Genomic DNA, 25,259 nt, shown 5'->3' with positions numbered 1-25,259 from the left:
GCCTCGGCTCAGGAGATAGTGCCGGTGAGGTGTGTGCGGCACGGCCGTACCTGCGTGCCTGGCTGGGCCTGGACCTTGGCCTGCCTTATCCCTCCTGCCATCCCGAGGGTCAGGGCAGCTGGGTGTGGGGCAGACGGGCAAGCTGCCGCTACGTCTGGAACGGCAGCGGGAGCAATGACCCTGATGTTTGTGTGACACTTGGTCCCTGGACCGGGGCTGGTGGCAACCGGGAGTTTTGCATCCTCCCCAGCTGCCGGTCTCGGTCGGCCCCGCGCCACCTTCTGTGGTGACACGGGGTGGCGGGGAGCCCGCGGCTGCCCTCAGCCCCGGACGGCGGGGCTCAGCCGGCGCTCGGTGAGCGGTGCGGCCCGGCCCGGCCCGGCCCCCGGGGAGGGGCCGGGCGGGCGGGCCCCGCTCCCGCCCCGCGGAGCCCGTGGGCAGGGGTGAGGGCGGCGCGGCGGGGCTGCGCCATCCGCCACACTCGCCGCGTCCCGCCGGGATGGAGGGGCAGCTCCCGGGGTCGGCCAACTCGACGAGCTTCGCCGACGATGTGCTGCGCGTCTTCGGGGCCAACCACAGCCTGTCGGCGGGGCAGCTCTCGGCGCTGCTGCAGCGCCTGGGCGCCGCGCCCGCCCTGGGCTCGGCGCTGCCGCTCGCCCACCTGCACCACAACCAGGTACCGGCACCGCCGCCGCGGCCGCGGCCGGGCTGGAAACGTCCCGCAGCGAGGGCGCCGGGCCGGCTGGGCAGCTCCGGAGCGTCTTAAGTCCCGCCGCCCTCGTGCTTCCTCACGGTGAAGCCGGGAAGGAGGGAGGGAAGGAGGGAGGGAGCAAATGTCTGCTGGGCTCTGGGTTGCGGGCAGAGGTACCGGCGCGCCGGTGAGGCAGCTGGAGGCACGGGAGAAGCTGCCGTGCCTCAGGGAGCTGCTGCGGCGCGGGCCGCCCCGGGATTGGCTCTCCGTCCTCGCTGCTCGGCCCTTAAAGTGCCTCTTTTCCCGGTTAAATAGCATCTGTCCAACAGCACGGAGTGTATGAGAGCCAGCTAGTGTTGCCCTCCGAGAGCTGAATAAGCAAATCTTCAGGAACTGTTGAAATACAGTTGTCATGAGACAGCAAAAACTCGATTATACAAACACGTCTGCTTGTATAAAGAAACTTTTTCAGAATTTTTTGCGTCTTTTATTTAGGTTGAGTGCAAAGTGTACACTCATCGATTAATCTACCAAAAGCTTTTTTAACTGATGTTTAATTTACTGACTGGATATCACTGGGATATTACTTCTCTTTAAACTTCTCTGTTTAATGTCACCATAAAAAACTCAGATCTCTCTGCTACTTTAAAAATCTATGTAATTTCACTTACCTGGACCGTCCTGGACTGAATTTGTTTCCTTGAAGGAAAATTTTTATATTGGTGGTGATTTCCATATGCTCAGAAATCAGAGGCACAAAGTTAGTCACAACAATGAAAGGAAAGCTGAATTACTGTTTTCTCTGGTTTGATTCCACTCGCTAAGAAACAGAAGAGAGATGGCTCTAGGGGCCTTGAGAATTGTTTTTTAACATGGAGTAGTAGCTCTTCTGCTTTTTCTGTGAAGGAGACAAACTTTGAATAAGCTCTCTTTGTTTCAGAAAGGTTTAATTGGGACTTAATTGCCCTGAAATCAAGGTAGTATTCACTATAAGTGTAGCAATGTTTGCAGGAGTCGCTGCTTTCAAATCTCACAAACTGGTCACTGTTCCAACTCAGTGTGTTACAAATATAAACATTCTCAGCCACACATGCTAACTACAAGTTTGCAGTGCTGAGTATGGCTATGAAAAGCAGCTTTCTTTAAAAGGGCATAGAAATGAGTAGATTCTTCAGTCCTCCAGGTTTTCTGTCTGCAAAAGCACGTAGCTCTCGTACACAGGCTAAGAAGGGGAAAAAAAAAAAGTAATGCTCTTTCTTACTACTATAAGTGCATGTTCCTCATAAGTAACTTGAAGTTTAACTGAAACAATTTTTTTACAGGCCTGTTCTAATTATGTTCATGTTGAATAATATCTAGGTTATCATACTGAAATGATTTTTTAAATGAAAACTACTTTTTTGCTGAGTTACTTGCATTCTTTCCTAAAATTGGCCTGATGGCTGCTCTATCAGCTTGAACCGTTAAAGCAAGGGCATTTTGATCCCTTATGGATGTCAGGTATGTCCATGACTTTGGGCAGGTGGCACATGCCGATGCATACTCACACCACTTAAATCCCGTGTGACTGTTTTTAAACACCATGAGTCTTTGTGCTTACAAGCTGATAATTCAGCATCTGCTGGTTGTGACAGAAACATGAAGTGGCCTGATAACAAATTTGGATGTTGGAAGGCATCAGGGGCCTAAGCTCTACTGATTCTCAACAGAGGAAAGTGAATACCTCTGGAGAGTCATTCAAGTCTTCCTCAAGGCATCTGAATCCATGCAGGCTGCATAAGTGCCTGACTGTAGGAGGGCAGGTTTATCTTAGACTTTCAGTTCTTAACTTCTGTGTCCAGACCTAGGGGGATGACTCCCAGGCCTTTCTTGGAATCAAGATAACATACCCCTGCTCTTCAGAGAGTCCCTCATCCCAAGCCCAAAGGAATTTTTGGTGGAGAGCTGCTCTGTAAGCAGGTGATAGAGCACCAGGAAGGAACAGGCTCTGTAATGTTATCCCAGTGTTAGTGTTTAGTTTTAATGTCTCATTCACAGCTATTTTGGTAAGCCTATTAATCTCATTAAAAGATCCACAAGAAGCTCATCCATTTTTTTAAAGATTAAAAGTCTGGGTGTGTAAGCCAAAAGAAGATGGATTGATTTCTGTTTTCCTTTGATACCAGGTTGACTTGAAAAGAAAAGGGAGAGGGAAAAATTATTTAATTTGTTGGTGAAAGTATTTAAGTGTATACTTGTGTAGGTGTTTCTGGTAACTTGTCATATGATGTCTGTAAAGATGCTAATTTTTAATGTAGAAGAAAAAACCTGGATTTTTTGAGCACCCTTTTTGAATTTTGGATTTAACTGTCACCAATTTCTTCTACTTTCTGTTTCTTTTTGCTTTCAAGATGCACTTTTATAATTATTTTTATTTTGTGTTTATATTTTCTTTTCTCTTCAATTTTTCTGTTATCACCTTTTCTTAATATGTAAGCTAAGAGTCATTGTCAGAGAAATAAGTGGTAATTGAGCAAGCACAAATACTGAGCAGTGCTGTTTTTTTCACATTTTACTGTGGAATTGCCACACATTTTAGTCCTACTAACAAGGATAAAATTAGCGATTGCAGTCTAATTTAGATGATGGCTTTTTACTTGCTCTGTATTTAAAATTTTTAGCAAGATGTAAAAACCATGAAACCATACTTGATCTTCTGTCACTGAATTCATTGTAGTATGGCAGCCATGCACATGTGTGCCAAAGGACTAAATGACATGCTCAAAATTTTTGGTCAAAAAATGCCTGGAAGGTAAGTGGGCATTGGAAAGAAGGCTTGTTAATGTCACCTTTTTTTAATGCTTTGATGTAATTGGTAGGTGCTAAAATCATGCTTCTATTTCCTTGTTTGGCTTTCCTAAATCTGTATTTATGCCAGTCTAGATGGAATGCCTGAATACTGTGTTTTAATGTAATGCATTGTATATTTAAAACAAAACATTTTTATAAAATTAATTTTTTAAAAATTAATATTTGTTAGCAAATATAATTACCTTTTATCTCAGGATGAGTCAAAATCTAGTAAGTTTAGAAGCTAGACTAGAACCAGGTTAGTATAGTCTTTGATTTGAGGATTTTTTGGGTAGTTTTTCACCGGTTACAACTTGTCCTTTTGAAAGAATGGAGACAAGAGTGACAGAGTTAGGATCTTGATCCAACACCATGACCTGATGTTGCCTGGCCAGTGAGATGCTAAATAGGCTTAGTTGTTGTACCCAGTAAGTGTCTTATTTCTACAATATTTTCAGTAAATTTCAGTATTTGTGGACAGTTCTCAGCTCCCAGCATGGACAGCTGCCTTGCACATGTCCTGGGTTGTGTGAGATCCCTAAAGCACAAGAGTGCATTTGAGCAGCTCCATCTGACTCTTTCTCCTGGAGTGCTGCTTATTCAAGGAATGATCGTCTGCATCATCCAGTTTTTACCTGTCCTAAGTGACACAAAGGTGTTACCACATCAGCATTAGATGCTTTCATTTCTTGCAAGTAAGTTGAGGCAGGCACAGCTGTATGTCTCTATTTTGTCTTACCTGTGCTCAAACTAAGTTTAAAAAAAAAAGGCAGGGAAAAAGAAGCCTTGTTAAATAGGCATTCACTGCATTTATTGTTTGCTTTGCTACTGTGGAACCCACTGCCCAGCCCTGGGGTGGGCTGGGCTGGTATTTAATCTGGCAACATCTAGAAATGGCAGTGCAGGATGCTGTTCAGTATTTTAGTGCTTCACATGTGGAATGCTACAGATAAAAGAGGCAGAGCAACGATAAGAAGAAGATCACAGAAGGGACTGATGCCTTTAAAAGGTGGTTATTACCACAGCATTTTTTGTTAATTTCTCCAGTTAGAGGAATCCCGTATTGTTTGATCATTTTTGGGAGAGGCTTACCTGGGTAAAAGTAAACACCTGTTTGAATAACCTAGTTGATAGTTTAATTTTTTTAAGTCTCAGTATTCTGTGACTGTGTAAAATCCGTGATTCAGCTCCTCCCCAGTTTTGATGAAAGCAGTTTTGAAGTTACTTTTTAACAGTTCAGGGATGATCAGTTTTGTTATATATTTTTTGCAATTTTTTACTAAACACTCGGTGACAGTCACATTACAGGAAATCCTCTCACCTTATCACTGTGATAAGGTCTTGCTGCACAGCAGGGGACAGACACGACAGCAGGTTTGGTGACTCGGGACATCATTTTCAGTCCCCTGTTCCATGAGGCTAAATTTTCTCTCTGATGAGATGGTCCATCAGTCTGACAAAGCAAATATCTTACGTTTTTACAGCAGTGTGGCTGTGTTAATGTATTTATTTATCCTGAAAAGATAAATGCAGGGTTTTGCAGTGTGCAAAACATGCCTTGCTGCAGTCCAAGGCTTAAAAAAGATTCAGTCTTTTAATTAATCCTTTAGTTGTGCTGGTGGACTCATGCAAGCTTGCTTTTTAGCTCTTGGATGTATGTAGGAGTTTACTGAGAGTATGAGGTGACTTATAACAATGAATCATTTATAAGAATCATTATCCATTGGGTTTGTCCCTGATCAAAACAATAATAGTAATTAAATACAATGCTGTTTCTCAATTTCACATGAAAGAGCTCTTCTATGATGGTATTTCTCACCTCCATGTTTGTGTATAGGCAAGGTTACAGTTGTCAGGTGTATTAATTTATGCTGTGTCTCATTTAGTTTCTCTCCATTGTCTGTTTTCCTACCTAAAACATTGTTTGGATTTTTGTGAATGAATGTTGATACTAATGTATCAGTGTTTTAAAGTGCTAATACTCTATTCTGTATTTTAGAAATGAAATAGTTAAAGAAAATTTCTTTCACAGATAGTTATGGTGTAAATTCTCAGCTCTTACTGGCTCATTTTTCTAACCACAGATGTCCAGAAATGGCTCTGTGAGCTGGTAATAAGCACCATAGAGGAACTATTCCTGTAGACCACAACTATCCTGCCTTTGTTTTGCTGTGGGCATATTAGCCATGTATTTTGTATTATTCCAAAATGCAGAGTTAACAGTAAAATGATTAGACACATAACCAGTTTAGAAAGCTCCAGTGGTTTGTGTATTGGCCTGTTAAAGACTAAATCTTCAGTGATGATTTCTTTATTCACTACTTTCATGTAGGTTAAATGGAGCAACATGTTTTAAAGCAAAAATCCACCTTCTGTTATAAGCTGTATTTATTTTATGAGTGATACTTCTTTGACATTAGCACTGGCATTGAAAGATGAAATTATATGCACTTGGCTTCTGTCTATTTGAGTCTTTAGGGTCTCATGGCCTTAACAAAATTTGCACATAGGTTTAAGTTCAAGCATGTGCCTGAGTACTCTGGCAGAGTTAAAGAGGAAGGATGGGAACATCCTGGATTTAATTTAGCTAAGGTAATTTGAATTGGCCTGCATATTCTCTTCCTCCAAGCAAATCAAAGAGAGTCACATTCTGGTGATGAGTGCGTGCCTTTCACCTTTCAGACAGTAACAAAAATATTTATTAACAGAAGTGGAAGCAGCTCTGATGTAATAAATGACTTGCAATCTCTCTGGCTTATCTCTAGGAGTTAATTGCCTTATAAATAATAATGTTGAATTATTGGTGACGTGCTGTGTAATCTGAAGGCTGTTAAAACTGAGAAGAGCAGGGAGGGACCATTTGTGTTTATTTTGCTAAGGCTTCCAGTCCTCTCTGCTTGCAATCATACTGAGATTTGTTACAGGGAGAGTTATGCTGGAACTGATGTCTCAAATAGAAGAAAACATTTGATTTTTTTGGTCTTGAGACTCAACCCTGGTATGTGTTTGTTGTGCAGCAATAACTGCACAAGGCTATTGTGTACACCCAGAGAAAGAACACTTTCCCTTATCATTGTAGGAAATAAAGAATGTAAATTAACTGAAAGTGTTAGATGAAAGATTTCAGCAGTTTGGAATGTTTCACATAAAACCACTCAATTTTTTCTGTAGATGTATCTTTTATGATACTTTGTGGTTTGTAGTTTATCTTTTTGGTTGAAAATGACAAACACAGGAACCAGCCTTGCCTTGCCCCTGGCCTGGTTTAGCACTGCCAAGTACATTTATTTGTTGACCCATCAGACACTGTTATGTCCTGTGCTAAAGGCAAAATGAAGATCCCAAGCAGGAGTTTAGCTCATGGTTTTACAAGACAATGTTTGCCCTTAAGAGTTACTGCGGTAAGAAAAATGAAAAATGTTTGGCTTTAGACCATTTTTAAGGAGTTAGTGTGGGGACATAAATAAGAAGTGTTGTTGTAAAGTACAAGTGGTCACTTACATGAATAAGCTGTCACTGAACTACCAGTCCTTTTCTGGCGTACTCTGTTACTGAGATTTTAACTGTATCTGGTCTGCTCTTAAATTTAATTATTTTGTAATGACATTAGGTTTTAAGTACTTTGAAGCTATTTTTCCAAATATATTGTGAGGTTTAACTGTTTGAGTTCTCAGGGCAAAAGATCTCTAAATATTTCCTAAAAAAGTGGTATATTGATTTGTGATTTATCTGACTTAAAGTGCTTTGAATAATTTCTGCTTCACATCAAGGAATCACAGTATTTTCATGCACAATGTACATTGTGTAGACTTCCCTGAAAATGCATTACAGTACTTCCATGTTGAAATTCTCGGATTTCTCACTGTATGTCTTATTTTTTGGTTTGCATGAATGTGTTAAGTTGTCAAAATCCCTTTTGATTTCAGTGCTTGACTAGTGAAGAAATATTTTCTTTGCATGGGATACCGAACGACAGTCACATATCCAATTCCAGCTTCTCTACAATATGTCCTGCAGTTTTGCAACAGCTAATTTTTCACCCATGTGATCCTCAGGAAAGCTTTGTGGACACATCTAAGCCACATTCTTTGCAAGGTTAGTTACTATTACTTGCATTAATGTTGTGACTGGAGTGGGGTTTTCTTAGAGGAAGAGTAAGCATTTATCTATAAATAACAGGAATGTCTTGTTTGGGAAGATATGCTTCCAAAGTGGGAGCATAAACTGCTGTTTTAGATCAGCAGACTATCCAAACAAAATTGGTATCTCTTGACAGTGATCTATTTAAAATGCTGTAGGAAAGGTGAAAGAACTGACTAGAAAATTATGGAATATTTTTTCCCACTTAAAAAATAGTCTTTCTGACTTGTTTTGCTTGGATAATGGTTTGTGCCTTGAAACATAAGGACTCGTACGTACAGCTGGTTAATAGAAGAAAAGATGAGTGTACAGAAGGGAAGTTTGTGCAGGTGGTTTGCAATGGGAAATTAAACTTGGTAGAATCTGCATGTATGGAGGCAGGTTAAGTTGGAATTACTTGGGCTACACTTGAGTGGAGTTATTTGCAGGGGGACTGTCAGGTAAGCCAGTGACTGGTTTACTGAGGAAAAATACTCATATTCTTTCCAAATTCTGACTCCTGCTTTCATGTCATCTTCTGTGATGACCCCTCCATGAGGAAGATTGTTACATGGTTAAGTAGCCCTAATAATCTTCCTTCCTCTTTTTCTCACTCTTATTTCTATGTTTATTGTGCACAGAACTATACAGTGTAGTAAAAAACATTGGACAGGGAATATTTATTTGATTAAAGAAATTACTGTGACTAAAAAGGATCAAATGTAATTAATTTGAGTCAGTATTCCAAATGAACTTACTGTTCCAAGGGAATCAGCCAAATTAATGTTAAAAGTTAAGATGTTGGATTAATACTGCCTAATGTCAGTATTCATAAGAAGAGATACAGAAGTGCTTTTTGTAACTTTAGAAATACTCGTATTAATAACATTCTGGTTCATATAGGTGATCATCTTTAGTAAGAATTAGAGATAATTCCTAAAACATAGCTGTGTTTTGCTGTGTCAATGAAAGATTAGAATTCTAATTGAGTAATCAGTGACTGAAACCATGGCACCAATTTAGCATGACTGCTCTAGATTGCTTGTATGATATGCAGACATATATTACCAAGATCTGCATTGGAGAGTAGGGTCTGTTCTCCTTTTTTTTTTTTTTTTTGGGAGGTGGTGCTGGTTAAGTAGGCTGAACATGGAATCCTTGACCTACAGTTAACCTCCTAAGGTACTTAGACCATCCCTCTTCGTTTTCTTTTATCTGGCCAACTCAGAAGCAATGTCCACCTCAGAAGCAATGTCCAATAGCCAGATAAGCAAGACAGACTTCTCCTTGCCCCTCCCTTGGCTGCAGCACAAGAAACAAGAGATCTGCAAGGCCCATGGTTAGGGCATTTTAGACCACTGCCCATGGAGCAAAATCCTCCATGCCTGTTTCCAGCTATGCCTATGAGAATTTTCTTCCCAGGGACCCCCACTCCATTAACAACAGTTTTCCAAAATACTAATGGAAATGACGTGCAGAAGAAACCAGTCCAATGAGCTTTAGGAACAGGTACTCAGAATAAAAAATAAGTGATGCCAAAGCAGAGTAGAAGGCAACAAATGTTAATGTCTTTTGTCCTGGGATTTGTAAAACTATCTGATCTTTGGGCACACTCAGTTCCTCCCCTTCCTTGTTTCTCTGAAAGATAATAGGAAGTGTATAGAGATGCATCAAACAGCTGAAACTGCCCAGTGACATTCCTCATGTCCAAGACAAATACTTCCTGAGTTCTCTGCTTGACTTCTTCAGAAAGGTATTAATGCACTTAGTTCCTCTTCATCCTAGGACAAGGTAAAGGAAGAGCCTGAGCCTGCCTGTTCTTACAAGGAACACTGCTGGGCAGCAGCGTTCTAAGGAGGCCATCTAACTTGCACTCCTGCAGTTTTATTTTTTTGGATTTCTTGTGCCTTTGGGTATCTTGGCTGTCTCTTTATTGGGGCTACGCTTTAGAGACAGAAAGAGTGAAAGTAGTTAGCAAAAATTGACCGAGCCATCAGTCTTAAGGGAAAAATTAGCACTGCATCTAAGTGCCCTGCTCTGGTACATAAAATCAGACCACCCAGCTTTCTGAGATGTGTGGGCTCATGAAAAGACTAGTATGGATGGAGCCTAATGAATAAAACCATTTTAGATGCATAATATTGTGAAATACAGTCCTTAATGCAGGAGCTTCAGCAACATTGGTTGTCTTGGAATTTTTTCAGCTCAGTTTAAAATGTACATTTTTGCACAGAATATGGGTAGATGTCTATGCATCAAACTAAAAGACTCTTGTACTTCTGTAGTAATCCCAAACTTAGTGTTTTCTGACTCATGATGACACTGGAAACCCGTTTATTATAAACTTAATTTCAAAAATATAGTTGCAATCTTAATTGTCATTCAGTTTAATTAAAATTAATCTATGTAATTTAGTGAATCTACCCATATGTAGTTGTGTGTTTTTCCTTCTCTCTGTGTAACTCTCTCAAAATTGGCAAACGAGTGTTGTAATTGGCATTGATACATCTGCAAATACTTTGAATGTTTCTAATGCTTTCTGTTCTTGACATAATAATGAAATTCATTTTATAAAAGCATTGTGACACTGTACGGAGTAGAGCCATCCCAGCTGCAGGTGAGGAATTTAGCTTAGTGTGTTTGCTAGTTGTGTTCCAGGAAATAATATCAGACCATAATCTGATCTGTTACTTTCTGCTATGCAGACAGGAATTTGTGCTGACTTCCCTACATACATACAAGTTTATAATGATGCAACTTTCTGGATTATATGAAACTGTTCTCATCTAGGCAACATTGTGTTGGCATTGATTATTTTTTGTGGTTAATTTTTAAAGACAAACTCTCTGTCTGGATTACTTTGTAGTTCTGTGGCATCATTTGGGGCACCCTCGTAGACCTCTTTAATACAACTTTTAAAGTTTTTCTCTGTAGTCATAGGAATTTGAGATGTCACTGGGGAAAAAAAGTGATCCACAGAAGCACAACTGTGTAAGTGCTTACGAGCAGCAGCAACCACACCTCTCCAACTCATAATTCAGGCTCCAGAATAATTATGGTACAGATTTGTGTGAGTCCTGGTGCCTGAACACTAAATATCTGAGATTATGCTTATGGTGAAGGAAACAAAATTATGCTAAACCCTGCTGTATTTACTGATTCTTAGGAAGGGTTTTTGCCATTCCATATTTAAATCACGTGTCCTTCTTTTTGAACCTAGAACCCCGAAACAAAATTATGCTAAACCCTGCTGTATTTACTGATTCTTAGGAAGGGATTTTGCCATTCCATATTTAAATCACATTAAAGGACATATTAATGTCCTTCTTTTTGAACCTAGAACCCATTTTTTTCTGCACTTTCATTTCTCTGTTATAATTATCTCAACTGTCAGCTATCTATCACCTCACCTGTTGATAAACAGAGATGGGCAGCATTTTCAGCCAGCAGAATTTCTTTGAATGGCAGGAGGAGGGAGGAGGTTTAGGAACTGAGATATCACGTGAGGGTGATTTGAAGGAATCATCCTTTATCAGGAAGCATTTTTATATCTGGTACAGCCAAGAAAACAGCCTTTTTGTCATAGAGTTTCTTAGAAGTAAATGTCAATTGGATCTGACTCTGGGACTAGTAAGAAGTTTTGTCTTTTCTCTGTGCTATAGCTTCTTCAACTGTTAGCCTAAGCCTTAATTTTTACTCTTCATTGACTGTAGAGAGAGCTCATCTATATTACCAGCAGTTAGGCCAGCCCATATATTCTACTAGCATGGTTTCCACTTTTAATATGGTTGTCCCAGAAAGTGTTTACAGGTATTTCCTTTCTGCAAGTATGCATCTTAACTACCTATGTATTTTAAGAATTTTATATTTGTGAGTTTTAATTTCAACCAACGAATGACTCTTTTACCAGTTCCATGCCAGTTTAGCAATTAGAGAAATTACAAGCAGACTGAAGTGGGTGTTCACTAAAATATTTTGTATTTCTCTTTTCTTTATCCACAGTTTGGGGATTTGGGTTCCTGGCTGTGTCTATCATTAACTTGGCATCACTTCTGGGATTGATTTTAACTCCTCTCTTAAAGAAGTCATATTTCCCCAAGGTTTTAACTTACTTCGTGGGCTTGGCCATTGGTACTCTCTTTTCTAATGCAATTTTCCAGCTCATTCCAGAGGTAAGCAAGGGGAATCATTATTTGATGATAATAATAATGATCTATATCATTGTTATATATCATTATATTATTTGATAATATAATGATATATATCATTATAGGTCTGCATACTAGTTTCTAAAGATCTATGTCTTGTTGCTCATTGGGAAGGACCAAGGGCTATTCTGCCTCTAAACAAAAAGAGAAATACATTGGATAAAGTCTAACTAACTTATTTAATAGGCTACAATGTTAACATATTGTCCAAGTTTAAAAAATGTCATGAGATCAGAATATTTTACAATTTCTGCTCATGGAAACCGATGGTTGGTATAAAGAGTTTTTCTAATAGAGGGGTAGTGTGATGCTTGTTTGTTTCTCTGGAGATGTGCTAGGATTACAGACTAATTTGCATTGCTTTTTTCTTCACTATTAGGCATTTGGATTTGATCCAAAAGTAGATAACTATGTTGAGAAAGCTGTTGCTGTGTTTGGTGGATTCTATATTCTCTTCTTTGTGGAAAGGATTCTTAAAGTGATACTAAAGCTCTATAACAAGGTAATGAAACCTATCACTAACTGAATGAGCCTTGCCTTAAAGTACCTGTCATATTTTGTGAGATACTTGCTATTTGGATAAAATGTGGGGTTTTTTCCTATTTTATCTGAGGAATTCAGCATTACTGTGTATTCTGATATATCTGTTTAAAATCCATATGAATAGGGCAAGAAATCTCACTTTTTTGAGGGAGTTACAAGCAGCTCTGGGAATGGAATCCAGATGTGAGTGTGGTCTGCTCTCCGCAGCCAAGTTGTTGCTGTGGTAGCTAAATGCATCAGAAAAACATGGAAATATATCAGAGGTGGAGAGAATGAAGTCTGCCCGTGGTGATCCTCTTGGGCAGGAGAAATCAGTGTGACAAATACACCTTCTTGGTCATCTACAAAGTGCAGCTGACTGGTGTTCAGTAACTTCAGCTCTGTGTTTCCCCAAGCTCTGGTACACAGACCTGCTCAGTGAACAGTGCAGTTGTCTCCTCTTGGCCAGGGCTCTGCTTTCTATCCCTGTGTCAGAGTACTTGTCTTCTATGTGCTCACTAGAGTGTTGCTGATACTGAAAATTGTGATGATCAACTGTCCCTCATTTGCAATAGCTAGAAATAGAGAAAATGAATTTGCTTTTATTTAATTATGTAAACAGACCAGGCCAATGAGCTCTATTTGATAAGCAACCCTGAATAACCAGCAAATGTTGATCACTTTTGGTCAGGTTGGCTTAGGAGGTTCTACATAAAAGTATGGAAATGGAAAAGTCTTCCATGTTTTTTTATTAGCTAAAAGTAATAGATAAGTTAGGAACTTAGATATGTTGGGAGTTAATTAAAAAAATTAAATGTTCACTGCTGCTCATTTTAGCAATCACTTGGTGTGGAAAGCAAGACAGCATGAATATGATCTCCCACCCACCTTTTATTTTTGTCTTTATTTCTTATATTGTTATTTTGCTTTTGTTTTAATTAGCTACCTCCTTGTTTATTTTTCACCTAGACTGGCCACAACTACTTTGAAAATGGAGGAGAGAATCATTCTCAGGATAAGACTAACTCACCCAAACCACCACCATCCAGCAATGGGGGCACATGTTATGCAAATTCAGCTGTCATAGAGAGCAATGGAAATCTGGGTTTTGACAGCATCAGTGTGATCTCAGCACAGGTATGAAAATTGTGTATATTTATTTTTTCCCCTGTCAATTATATAAGCATATTTGAGAGGAGAGTTAATATGAATTTTTATTACTTTTGTCAAGCTTTTGTAGACTTACAGCTTATAATTTGGTTGGACCTTATGAAAAAAATTACAGGGTTTTGGGGGAAGCTTGAAAAAGCTGAATCAGGTACTCAATTTGTAGCCAACAGTAAGGGCTATGTTGTATCAATGTTGGAATGGGTTGGACAGAGAGATGTATCTAATCAGATTTGAATTTGTATTTAATTTGGCTAATTTTAGGTTTGTTGTTGTTACTGTTTTTCTTAAAGAGCAATGGTGTGTTTTACTGTTGTGATAGTGTTGATCATACGAAATTATCTCTATTTTGTTCCTGAATACGTAAAGCTGTTAAGTGTGAGAGCCTGGCTCTACCAAATCAATGATTAAAGAGAAAAGCTAGTACAGTAACTTTCAGCCAGTATATAGTGAGCACTGCTTGTGATAACTCAGTGTATTTGGATACTGTGGGAATCACAGAGGTGATATGTTGGGACACAAGCCATTCTTCCTGGTTTTAGTGTTATTATCTTTCAGATTTGCTCTCTGTGTTTCTTTGTGTTTGTTTTCATACTGCAAATACAACTTCCTTCTGTCTGAAGAAAATGGAAGTAGGAAGAGAAAGTTTTGTGCTTCTTTAGTCTTTTTCCATGTGTAGAGAGGAGCAGTATTGTGCAGGGAGGACCAGTACTGTGCCTTATTAAAAAAAAATTAAAAACACATAGTAAAAAATTTTAGATGTCTTAAGGCAGACTTTTTCCATATAAGAGATTTTTGGTTTGCCATCCATTTTTATTAGCCAATGAAGTAAGTTGTGGGGAGCAGAGAGGAGCAAGCAGGAGAGCAAGCCAGAGGCAGTCCCTAACAACCAGGAAAAAATCTGGCAGTTTTGCATTGACTCTGCAGGCTCACAGGGCATTTGATGCACACAGTTTAAAACACCAAAATTGTACTTGTCCTTACCCTGGAAATATGGTGAAGTGTGGGAATACTGAACATCTTAAAAACTAGAAGAAACATACTTAATTATTAAAATTACATGGGCACCTGGAGGGAATTAATATTACGAGTGTTCCTAAAGGTTTTTTTTTTAATTTATAAAAGAAGTAAAAGAAGCCTCCGCTTTCCGTGGAGACAGAAACAGTGCAGCCAGCAGGACTGGGGAGGTGATCATTCCCCTGTGGCACTGCTGAGGCTGCACCTTGAATCCTGTGTTCAGTTTCGGGTCCCTCACTACAAGAAAGACCTTGAGGTTCTGGAGCATGTCCAAAGTAGGGCAACAAAGCTGCTGAAAGTGTTGGAGCATGAGCCCTATGAGGAGCAGCTGAGGGAGCTGGGATTGTTTAGCCTGGAGTAAAGAGGCTTGGGAGGGACCTTATCAGTGTCTACAGCTGTCTGAAAGGAGGTTGTACCACTTGGGGTCGGTATCTTCTTTCCAATATGAAGTGACAGGACAAGAGGAAACAGCCTCAAGTTGTGCCAGGGGCGGTTTAGATTGGATATTAGGAAAAAGTTCTTCATGGAAAGGATTGTCAAGCCCTGGAACAGATTGCCCGTGGAAGTGGTGGAATCAGCATCTCTGGAGGTGCTTAAAAGGTGCATAGAGGTGCTGCTTAAGGATATGGATTAGTGATGGACTTGGTTAATTAGGTTGATGGCTGGACTCAATGAGATTAGAGGTCCAACCTAATGGTTCTATGATACTGTGTAGCAACAAAAAAGCCAACATTGCTCTTGTCCTCCTCCAGTGAGGTTCAAAGGGCCGGATCAGGGGAGGACCAAGGTGGACGAGGTGCTTTGGGCAGTTAGGGTAATGACAGAAGGGTAGGGATGCATTCAGCTTTACAAGAATGTACTATGTAAGGCAAAACCACGTGGCACAAGCTAATGTGTACCCAAGAGAATTTTAATGTGTCCTCATAATCAACAGCTTGTTAAAGAGGGCAAATACAGAGTAGTCAGAAGTCAAAATGAAGATTTTAAAGAGGAAATTTGATGCCTGATTGTGACAAGGTGTGGCACCTATTTTCAGCCATGGGGATCCAGCTATATTCTCTCCCTTAATGCCAGAAGCAATTGACTGTCAGAGTAAATGTTTAATTAGTCACCTACTTTCTGTTTTCACTTGCAGCAGTAAGTGCAACCTTGGAAACCTTTGTGCTCTACTCAAAGTTTGTATCTACTATGCATTGAAATATGACTCGATAACAGAAACTTTGAAGGAAAGTTATTTCAAAGACAAAGTGCTGAAACATCTGTGTTCTTGAGTGCACACTGTAAGAGTTGTATAACAAAACTTTACCGTGCCTTTATTTATTGCCTGGTGGCACTGTCAGGATTTCCTCTTGGTCCTGTGGGCTTTTCCAGAGGACATGTCTGGTTCATGTCTGAGGGAATCAGACATGCGTTGCAAGTAGCAATAGTAATCTGAGATATCATAGGATAAAATAAGAGAGTCTCTGTATAATTTGTTAAGTTTCAGAATTAAGGAGAGGCCATTACTTTTTAAAAAGCCCCCTGTGTTTAGAAGAGCATAAATACCAAGGATGTCTTTGGTTTACCATAAACTGTGGAGATACAAATTATGTATAACTGCACTAATAATTATAAAAATTAAACCTGGTATTCCAGCTGGGTATTACAGAGTTCCTTAGCTCTAAAAAAAATAGAGATGCCTCTCTTTTGATGTATGCTCAACTTCCATGACAAAATGGTAGTTGTCCAGAGGAGGCAGACATTGCTAATTTTTTCCTTTGGAATCCTGTGCATTTGTACGTTATTTTGTCAGCAGTCTGCTTTATCTTAAACATGAAGAATATGTATTACACCTACTTCTACTGGATATATGATCTGTTAAACTTCAGAATGTAAATCCAGAAAGGCAATTTCACTGTACTTTATATAACTTAGAGAAGTTGTCAAGACATTATTTAAAGTGAATTACATGTAGGAATTATGATGCTTCAGAGCAACACAGTAAATGTAAATGGTGGATAGCAATATATATATAAATATAGGAATAGATATAAAACAAAGGTGTCTCAGAAACTGATTCCTAGTTTATAAACTACAGTTGTTTCTGCATTTTGGAAGTTTGGATCAATAAAGTAATTTTTAGAAGTAAATCAATACTGGTACCTAAATTAATTGCAATTATTTAAATTTTTCTTTTTGGAGGAAAAAATGTGTGAATTATTTAAAAAGAAAATTTGTGCAATAGATCAAACTCCCTTTCTTCAGTGAAGCTAGAAACATGTGCAACAAAGATGATGTGCTTTAGGCAGAAATCAGGATGATCTACAAAACAATGCTTCCTCCAGTTTGTAGTCAACTTGAAGGATGGCCACCAGGGAACAGAAAAAAATAGAGAACAGATCTTTACCTCAGGAAGCTGGGTGAATTGGTGGAAGAACTTTGCTAATTGTATTTGGGTTTCTTACACTCATGTATTTTGTGTGGCTTGCTTTGTAATACTTCTTTCTTAAAGTGACTTTCAGCTTGTCTTCATGGATTAAGAGAGAGATCTGTTACTTGTAAGTGATCCTATCTCAAGCAGAAATAGTAGAGTTACAAATTAATAATCTTAAAAAATGATTGGCACTGCTTGTGTTAGAGGAAATGTTGAGAGGAAAGCCTTCAAAAACTAAAGGCAAGCATGTAGTACAAATCTAAAACCTACGTGTTTGAATCAGCAGGGAAACTCCTGACTTTTTGATACCATTGCTCATTTTTACATCATAAAAGTGTAATTTCAGAACTTCCTGTGGACTGAATAGGAGCTGCTTTGTGGTGGTTTTGGCACTACTCAACCAAGGCTTTATTATCTATGAGTTTCAGGCAGTGCAATAGGCACCTGACTCAGAAATTCCTGACCTGAACTTTTGTCCTGTCCCAGGGCAGCTCCTAAATACAAGAATGTAGTCAGATAGGAGGCCTGTGAGCAAATAATGTGGCAGACTTTATAGCTCTGTCCATAAAGATTTTGTAAGGATTTATTAATAATTTTATTTCCTTAAAGTTAAAAATTTAGTTTGCCTGGTAGCATTTGCATATGGCAAAACTAAATCAATTTTCAATGTTGTTTTTAGTAACTAAAGAAAATTTCTTGGAATACTCTTTGGCCTTCTCCTAAGGATAAGGTGATGTTCCTCTATGTCCTTCTGCTTCAAGAAGTGGAGATGTGTGTGGTTGAGGGGAGAGCAGTGGGTATTGCCTGCCTTAATTAAACAATGCTTTTGACAGTGTCTCTCACAACATGCTCACACACAAACTCAGGAAGTGTGGAATGGATGAGTGGACAGTGAGGTTTATAAAGAACTGGCTGAATGGCAGATCTCAGTGGGTCAGGGTGTAATTGGAGGCCTGTCACTAGTGGTGCTCCCCAAGGTTCAGTACTGGGCCCTTTTCATCAAGGACTTGGTGAACTTGTCTTCTGAGCAGTTCACTGATGACGAATCTGGAGGATTGTGAGGACTGGCCAATACCCTAAAGTGCTGTGCAGCCCTTCAGAAGGGCCTTGACAGCTTGGAGAGATGGGCAGAGTAGAACCTCCTGAAATCCAGCAAAGGCAAATGCAGGGTCCTGCACCTGGGAAGGAATAACCCCAGGCACCAGCACAGGCTGGGGGCTGATCTGTTGAAAAGCCACTCTTCAGGGAAAGACCTCTGTCCTAGTGGAGAGCAAACTGTCCATGAGCCTGTGGTGCCCTTGTGGCCAAGAAGGCCAATGGTGTCCTGGGGTGCATTGGGAAGAGCATTGGGAAGAGCATTGCTAGCTCATTGAGGAATGTGATCCTCTGCTCAGCCCTGGTGAGGCACATCTGGAGTGCTGTGTCCAGTTCTGGGCTCCTCAGCACAAGAGGGACATGGAGCTCCTGGGGTGGGTCCAGCAGAGGCCACAAGGGAGATGAGGGGACTGGAGCATCTCTCAGAAGGAAAGGCTGAGGAAGCTGGGTCTGTTCAGCCTCGAGAAAAGATGAGAGAGAAGGAAACTCATCAGAGTCTGTGAGTATCTGAAGGGAGGGCGTCAAGGGGATGGAGCCAGGCTCTCCTCAGTGATGCCCAGCAACAGGACAAGAGGCAGTGGGCAGAAACTGATGCATAGAAAGTTCCAGCTGAGCATGAGGAAGAACTTCTTTACTGTGCAGGTGACAGCACTGGAACAGATTGCCCAGAGAGGTTGTGGAGTCTTTTTCATTAGACACATCCAAGAACTGCCTAGATGCAATCCTGTGCCATGTGCTTGAGGAGGGATGTTGGACCAGATGAGCCACTGTGTCTCTTCTAACCTTAATTAATCTGTGATTCTGTGCTCTGTGTGTCTGTAGGCACACAGATGTATATATTACTGCTTATATATTCCAGTAACTAAGCACTAGTTAATGCTTTATAAGCATTTTTTTTAATGGGGGAAATACTATAATGCTTGAAAATATTCTGTAAATACAGTATGTGTGTATAGAAATTCATTAAATGGATCACCAGGAACTTTTAGGGGAACTTAGTTTATGCTTGCAGTAAAAATGGCAGTTCCTTTTATGCGTTTTCAGGTTTTTCATAATTTCATGGCACTGCATATATAAATCACTTCCACTTCTGGGGAGAATTAGTGAGATCCCTGGAGGGTATGGGCATTGCAGTTTTATATTAGCCTGTTGATTTTGTGCTCTGAGCCTTTAATTGTGCAGTCAAAATTAGCCACTGCTGTTTTTATTAAACATTCACTTTGTAGAAACTAATTTGAATTGCTGGACTTGACTATCATTGCCCAAAATTAGAAATAAACTTGATGGGATATCTGAATATGTGTAAACTGTAGACACATTCTACAGTACAGACACATCATATATATCATGTAAATAGAATTCTGTTACTGTGGTAGCTGGGTGTGTCTCTGAGACCATGACGTGGTGCCAGTTGTTTTAAATACAGATGCTACCAGTCACTGAGATCAGATCCTTCTGACTGTGCATGCTTATGTAGAGGTGGCAGAAGAAGCTTGGGACCATCTTTACCTGACAGAGACTCCAGAGAGACATTCAGACCACTGTGACCTGAATTGCTTTATCTTTCAGCTGAAGGGCATCCAGGTGACACTTTGCAGTCAGAAGGGTGATTGGGTCCTGCACATCACCTTGTTGAAACAGAAAACATTTGGTGCTTCTGCTGTGCCATTTGCTTTTGTATGCAGCAGTGCTTGAATTTATACTTGGCATTCATTTAAAAACAGAAGCATGATTCATTGACTTTATTCAGTGTTTAGTGCAATTGTTTTATTTTTTTTTTTCAGGAAGAAGCCACCCAAAGCAGCTTATGCAAGTGTCTTAAGGGACGTCCACTGTCCAAGATTGGGACCATTGCTTGGATGGTGACACTGAGTGATGCTGTACATAATTTCATAGATGGCTTGGCTATTGGGGCTTCTTTCACTTTGTCTCTGCTTCAAGGGCTCAGTACCTCCATAGCCATCTTGTGTGAAGAGTTTCCTCATGAACTGGGTAAGGAACTTCATTGCACATGTTGTTTGCTGTGGAAATCACTGTTGTAGGTGGTTGTGTTGGCGTAAAGTTGGCAGAGGTTGAAAGAAAGTTTTGACAAATTAATAGAAAAAATATTCATCAAAAAGTTACCAAGCACCAAAACACACATCTGGCACAGGAAGTTCCCAAGTGCAGGTGGGCGGAAGCTGGGAGCATATATTGGACAGGTACTAATTATCCTGTTTATATATGGTTCATACAGTGTTGTATTAATTAATTTAAAACCCAAAAATCATCATAGGTAATTGAGTATTCCTATGCTCTTAGCTCAATTTTGCATCACTGTTTATTTATAATATTTCAGTTTCCTTAGTATTGAAGGGAAATCCTCATCACCTGTTTGAATGAAGAAAAACAACACAGGGTTATAATGTGTATACAAATAATGTCTTGTCTTCAGACTTCTTTGACATCAGAAAATAACCACAATATAATTTTCTGAAGATGGTTTTCTCTTTTTTTATTCTTTTAGGGGATTTTGTCATCTTGCTTAATGCAGGAATGAGTACTCGGCAGGCTCTGTTTTTCAATTTCCTATCTGCATGTTCTTGTTATGTTGGGTTGGCCTTTGGAATATTAGTAGGCAACAACTTTGCTCCTAACATCATCTTTGCTATAGCCGGTGGAATGTTCCTGTACATCTCTCTGGCAGACATGGTGAGATATTATTTCATTTTCAGTTATTTATTTCTCTGCAAAAAAGCCATATACTCCACTAAGTCTCTCTAGTAGAATTTGGCGTTTTCTCCTTCTCATGCCAGTGACCAATAACAACAACAATAATAATAATAATAACAATAAAAGAATATCATCACTTAAACCCTTAAAGGACGTGCACAGATAGTTATTGTTACTGATAGGTAAGGCTTTATAAAGCCTCACCTATCCATAACAAGTTATGTTTGTTCATAAAACACTAAAGCCTTTCACCTCATCATACGATTATTGAAAAGGGGTTTTAGGCAGAGACAAGCCTTTCATGAATTTGGCCTGGTTTAATCAAAAAGTAAAAAGTGTATAAACACTTTGTTTCAGCATTTTAAAGTGTCACATTATTTGACCTTATTCTTTTAAAAGGTTTGTTTGTCTATTTAAACCATGTTGTGGAGGAAAAACAAGAAAGGAAAACAGAATAAAGTTAAATATTAAGTTTTGAGTTGAATGAAAGGTGTTGTGTAACCACAGTGATAATGAAAAACTTGATTTAAATTCTGTCCTGATTTAAACCAAAGCATGCCAGCCTCATTTTCGTGGCTCAGACAAAATATTTTGCTGAGTTCTATTCCAAATAGTCTGTCCACCATTTATTTTTCAAAGTGTGCTAGAAGATATAAGGAAAAGAAATTATGCTAAAATCCAGATCATATTTAGACACTGGATTCACAGGCGCTTAGCAATACTCCATAATTTCCTCTTAGAATGATGTTTGGTCTCAAAATGAGAGAGATCTTTCAAGAGTTTTAAGTTTTATTACGTTTAAGTCAGTGTTGTAAGAACAGCTGCAACAGGTGCAAAGTTGTTTGCATCTGCCACATGAGAATCCATTTGAGTGCAGAACTGGGAGAGTGAGGCCGAAATCTGAAAAGGTTTGAGACCCCAGTTTGGTTCCATGTGGACTTAGGAACTCTCATATATTTCTAGTGACTATTTCATTAAGTATGTTATAGTTTAGGTAATAGTGTAGGATTTAATATGTTGGTAGAGTTATAAACAATATAAGTAGTTTATTTTATAAGCTTGCAGTACCTTAATTGCTAATGCATTTTGTTTAGCTTCACTCATGTAATAAATAGCAATGCACTGAACTCTGATGTGTAAAATTCATGGCATAAATTTATAGTGACTCAAGTTTGTTATTAAATCCATCAAAGTAGGTAACTTTCTTTTCTTTGTATCTGTTGTTCTGTTCTCTCTGTTCCTCTCTATCTGTCTGTCTCCCTGTACCCTCCTCTCTTTCTTTTTATAGGTTTTTGGATTGTATCAGTTACCTATCTGAATTTTTCTTCCCCCTGAAAAGTCTGAAATAGGGTATTGAAGTGCTCTATACAGAGATCTGGCTTTCCACTTTCTTACGATTTTCACACAGTTCTGGTTTGCTTGCCCAGAAGCAGGTAGGATTAACTGGAATGTCATGCCTTCCTCCTTTTCTTTTTGCTGCTCTGTTTTTCTGCCAGTATTGGCATAGTCCAGCCTCTGCCAATAGGATCACTGAGTGGGGAGGCAGGTGGGAATGTACGCTGAGGTGTGTGCACAAATGAGCCTTGCTCTATGGCATGAAGTTAATCTGGTTTTGCCCTGTTGTGCAAGAGTGTGACGGAGCTCTGGAACCATTTCTGGGAAGCTTTGGGCTCTTCCCACTAACCTTAGCCTGTTCTTCAAGAATTGCATTACCTTCAATAGCTGTTTTGTGTTGTGAGAGATAGATAGATAGATAGATAGATAGATAGATAGATAGATATGATAGATATCAAAGAAAGATACAGTTTTGGAGTTACCCAGCCTGAAGGCTTCCTAACTAGGGCTGAAATAAACTGTCTTCGTTGTATTCTGGTTCTGCTATTCTCAGCAGAACAGGAGAATACTTTAAGGCTTATTTCTCAACAGCCACTGTAGCTGACTTTACCTGCAGGAAACACATACCCTGAATCATCCCATGCAGGGAACTTCATACCTGTGCTCTTCTGCTATCACCTGCACTGGCTCCAGAGGCAGGATCTGTGCTTTTGCAGTTAGCAGTGGATCAGTCACCCTTTGCTCTTGTGTTAGCCATTAAGATGTACATTATGGAATGAAGAATCCCTTCATGGCACTATAATGTCATATTGCATCTGTTACCACCAGTTTCACACCAGTGTCTTCGTCTTCTTCCTTGCTTGACCTGGCAAGCCCACCAGGTTCTTTCCCACATGTGAAAGGTTTCTGATTTCTGAGGAGTTGCCCATGTTTTCATCTTCACTTCATTCTCCTTTAGATAAAGAAGAAGAATCCTAAGCTTCTGTTTCCCAAACAAGGATTTATCTTTAGAGCAGTGAAGGAAGAAACAAAACATTTAGGCAAACAAGGACCAAACAAGGGCAGCTGCTCTTAGCAACACATGGACTAACAATTGGAACCTGTGAGGCTGCTGGAATCAAAAAGGGAAAATTTGCATGAGACGCTGCCAGATGAAGCCACAGCAGAGAGGAACAAAACACCATTTTATCTTACCATCCTTGGTGGAGTGGTTTTTCAGGGTAATTAGGGTGATATTTTCCTGTGAGTGCCTTCACCCCCTGTTAGTTCTAATACTCAGTCCGAAGTAGCAATATGGTTCAGTTCTTAATGCCTTAAATTAAGCATGCTACCACGAGATGGCAATACTTCCCTAAAAATATCCCTTTTTTCAGTTCCCAGAGATGAATGATATGCTGCGGGAGAAAGTGACGGGAAGAAAGACGGATCTGACGTTCTTCCTTATCCAGAATGCTGGTTTGCTAACGGGGTTTACTGCTATCCTGTTGATTACCTTGTATGCAGGGAATATCGAGCTGTGAGAACGGAATCAGGATTGGAGACATCAAGCAAATTGCAAATGGAAGACACTTGAAATCCATACGGGGACATCCATTTAATCTACTCGGTTCTGAAACGGGGGCAAGGCCCGTCCTGTCCCTCTTGCCCCAAATACAGGAAATTCTTCTTTACGATTTGCAGTTGAACCAAATAGTAGGAGCTGTCAGTTCTGTGTGATGCCAAAAAAATTACGCTAATATTTTTATTTCTACTTAAAATTATCAGACACAGATGAACTGTCATGGAGGAAGGGTGTTACTTGGCCAGTAGAATTATGGAGTACATGCAGCTACGTGCAACTCCAGACCAACTGAAACCTGAGGTCTGCAAGGAAGATGTGTATTTAAAATAAAATAATACAGTTTCATATAGTGTTTTAACTGTGATGAAGGCATACAGTTTCCAAACTGGTTAATTTTTATGACTTTTGTTGCAGGATTTGCCTGTGTAACATCTTCATTCCCCACCAAAAAAAGAAAGAAAAAAATCAAAACATTTCAGAGTAGGTACTAATGAAGCTAAGATTTTTAATTACTAATTAACACTGGAAGGAAAGATACCAGTTCCTGCTTTTGATCTTTTCTCTTTACAAGTGCACTAGGGAATTGTTGATTTATTTTGAGAACCACTTTTTTAAATTAGAAGGAACCTTTGTTAAATTTATGACTGTTTATCAACTCCATAATATTTTGGAAACATTGAGTACTTAAAAAATGTTCAAGTATTGTGTATTCTATGAAAATAATAAAGTTTTATACTTAAGTTTCCCATATAACCCCTTTAAAAATCAGTTCTTTAGTCTTACAAAGGAGAATGTATGAAAAAAAGTGCTAAAAATCAACATTCCGTATACTTTCTTCATAATTTGAAAGATTTCTTTGTGTGCAGTTGGGTGGAATTAAATGGTAATAAAATAATAAAATATACAAATTCTTACCACAATCTGTTGTGTGTGAACTTTCTAAAATCATGGTTTTATATATATATATATATATATATGAGTTCTTCTGAAATAAACAATTCATCTACTCATTACTAATTTGTTGTAAGATGAGCACAAGGAAATTAATTAAAAAATACATTCCATTTCAATCACCACTTTGCTTTGATGGAATTGTTGTTATTCTCCAATAAGTTACTTTTTTCATTGATTTTTAAGCAAATTTTACAGCTTCAAAGGAGATACTGTTTTTCGATGTATTTCCTTGCTGTAGGAAGGTACAACTATTTTATTTTTAGTTCTTTATTAAAGTATTTTTTTTCTACCAGGCAAAGTATTTACTTTAATACTTTATTTGAATCTCATCCGTAATTACCTTAGGAAAAAATAACTTCTCTAAGTGTCTGTTTAATAAAAGCTTTAAGGCAGACTGCACAGGAGTTGTAAATAATACTTGAAAATATGTTGTAAGTGTTAAAATATAAATATAGTAGCCAATGATACTTGCTGTATGGAAAAAACATTCATTAGTCATTTTGTGCTCTCTAAAGTTCTGTGAAGAAGAGTCCACCATGACTTTCCTTTAATTCTTTCTTTGTTGATTTATTGGATATAAGCTGTATGTAAATGTTGCTTTTGTGCATAACAATAATGTGTTATAGTAACTATGAA

General features: G+C 39.2%; 1 protein-coding gene across 2 annotated transcripts; it reads left to right on the top strand.

Moving 5' to 3' along the window:
- The first annotated feature begins 413 nt into the window (after window positions 1–413).
- SLC39A8 (solute carrier family 39 member 8) lies at window positions 414–24,583 on the top strand. 2 transcript variants are annotated; one of them, XR_005626760.1, is made up of 9 exons: window positions 414–676; window positions 7,447–7,615; window positions 11,642–11,811; window positions 12,227–12,349; window positions 13,339–13,506; window positions 19,846–20,053; window positions 20,568–20,752; window positions 22,062–22,206; window positions 23,482–23,595. XR_005626760.1 is itself a non-coding variant. In XM_039702003.1 (8 exons), the coding sequence occupies exons 1-8, from the start codon at window positions 500–502 to the stop codon at window positions 23,626–23,628; spliced, it is 1,347 nt and encodes a 448-aa protein (XP_039557937.1). In that variant the 5' UTR covers window positions 414–499; the 3' UTR covers window positions 23,629–24,583. The 2 variants fall into 2 exon arrangements, 1 of the variants encoding a protein (XP_039557937.1); XM_039702003.1 differs by lacking the exon at window positions 22,062–22,206 and having other exon boundaries at window positions 23,482–24,583.
- Window positions 24,584–25,259: the final 676 nt, after the last annotated feature.

The sequence above is a fragment of the Passer montanus genome, unplaced genomic scaffold (genome assembly GCF_014805655.1).
Source record: "Passer montanus isolate IOZ18808 unplaced genomic scaffold, ASM1480565v1 scaffold151, whole genome shotgun sequence".
Taxonomy (NCBI): domain Eukaryota; kingdom Metazoa; phylum Chordata; class Aves; order Passeriformes; family Passeridae; genus Passer; species Passer montanus.
This window is presented reverse-complemented; position numbering and strand designations above follow the sequence as displayed.

What these genes read in the sequence shown, in the direction of transcription:
- SLC39A8 (XM_039702003.1), top strand. Translation starts at nt 500, where the DNA reads ATGGAGGGGCAGCTCCCGGGGTCGGCCAACTCGACGAGCTTCGCCGAC. An exon ending in TTTTCCAGCTCATTCCAGAG is followed by an intron (nt 11,812 to 12,226) that starts GTAAGCAAGGGG and finishes CTTCACTATTAG; the next exon opens with GCATTTGGATTTGATCCAAA. An exon ending in TACTAAAGCTCTATAACAAG is followed by an intron (nt 12,350 to 13,338) that starts GTAATGAAACCT and finishes TTTTTCACCTAG; the next exon opens with ACTGGCCACAACTACTTTGA.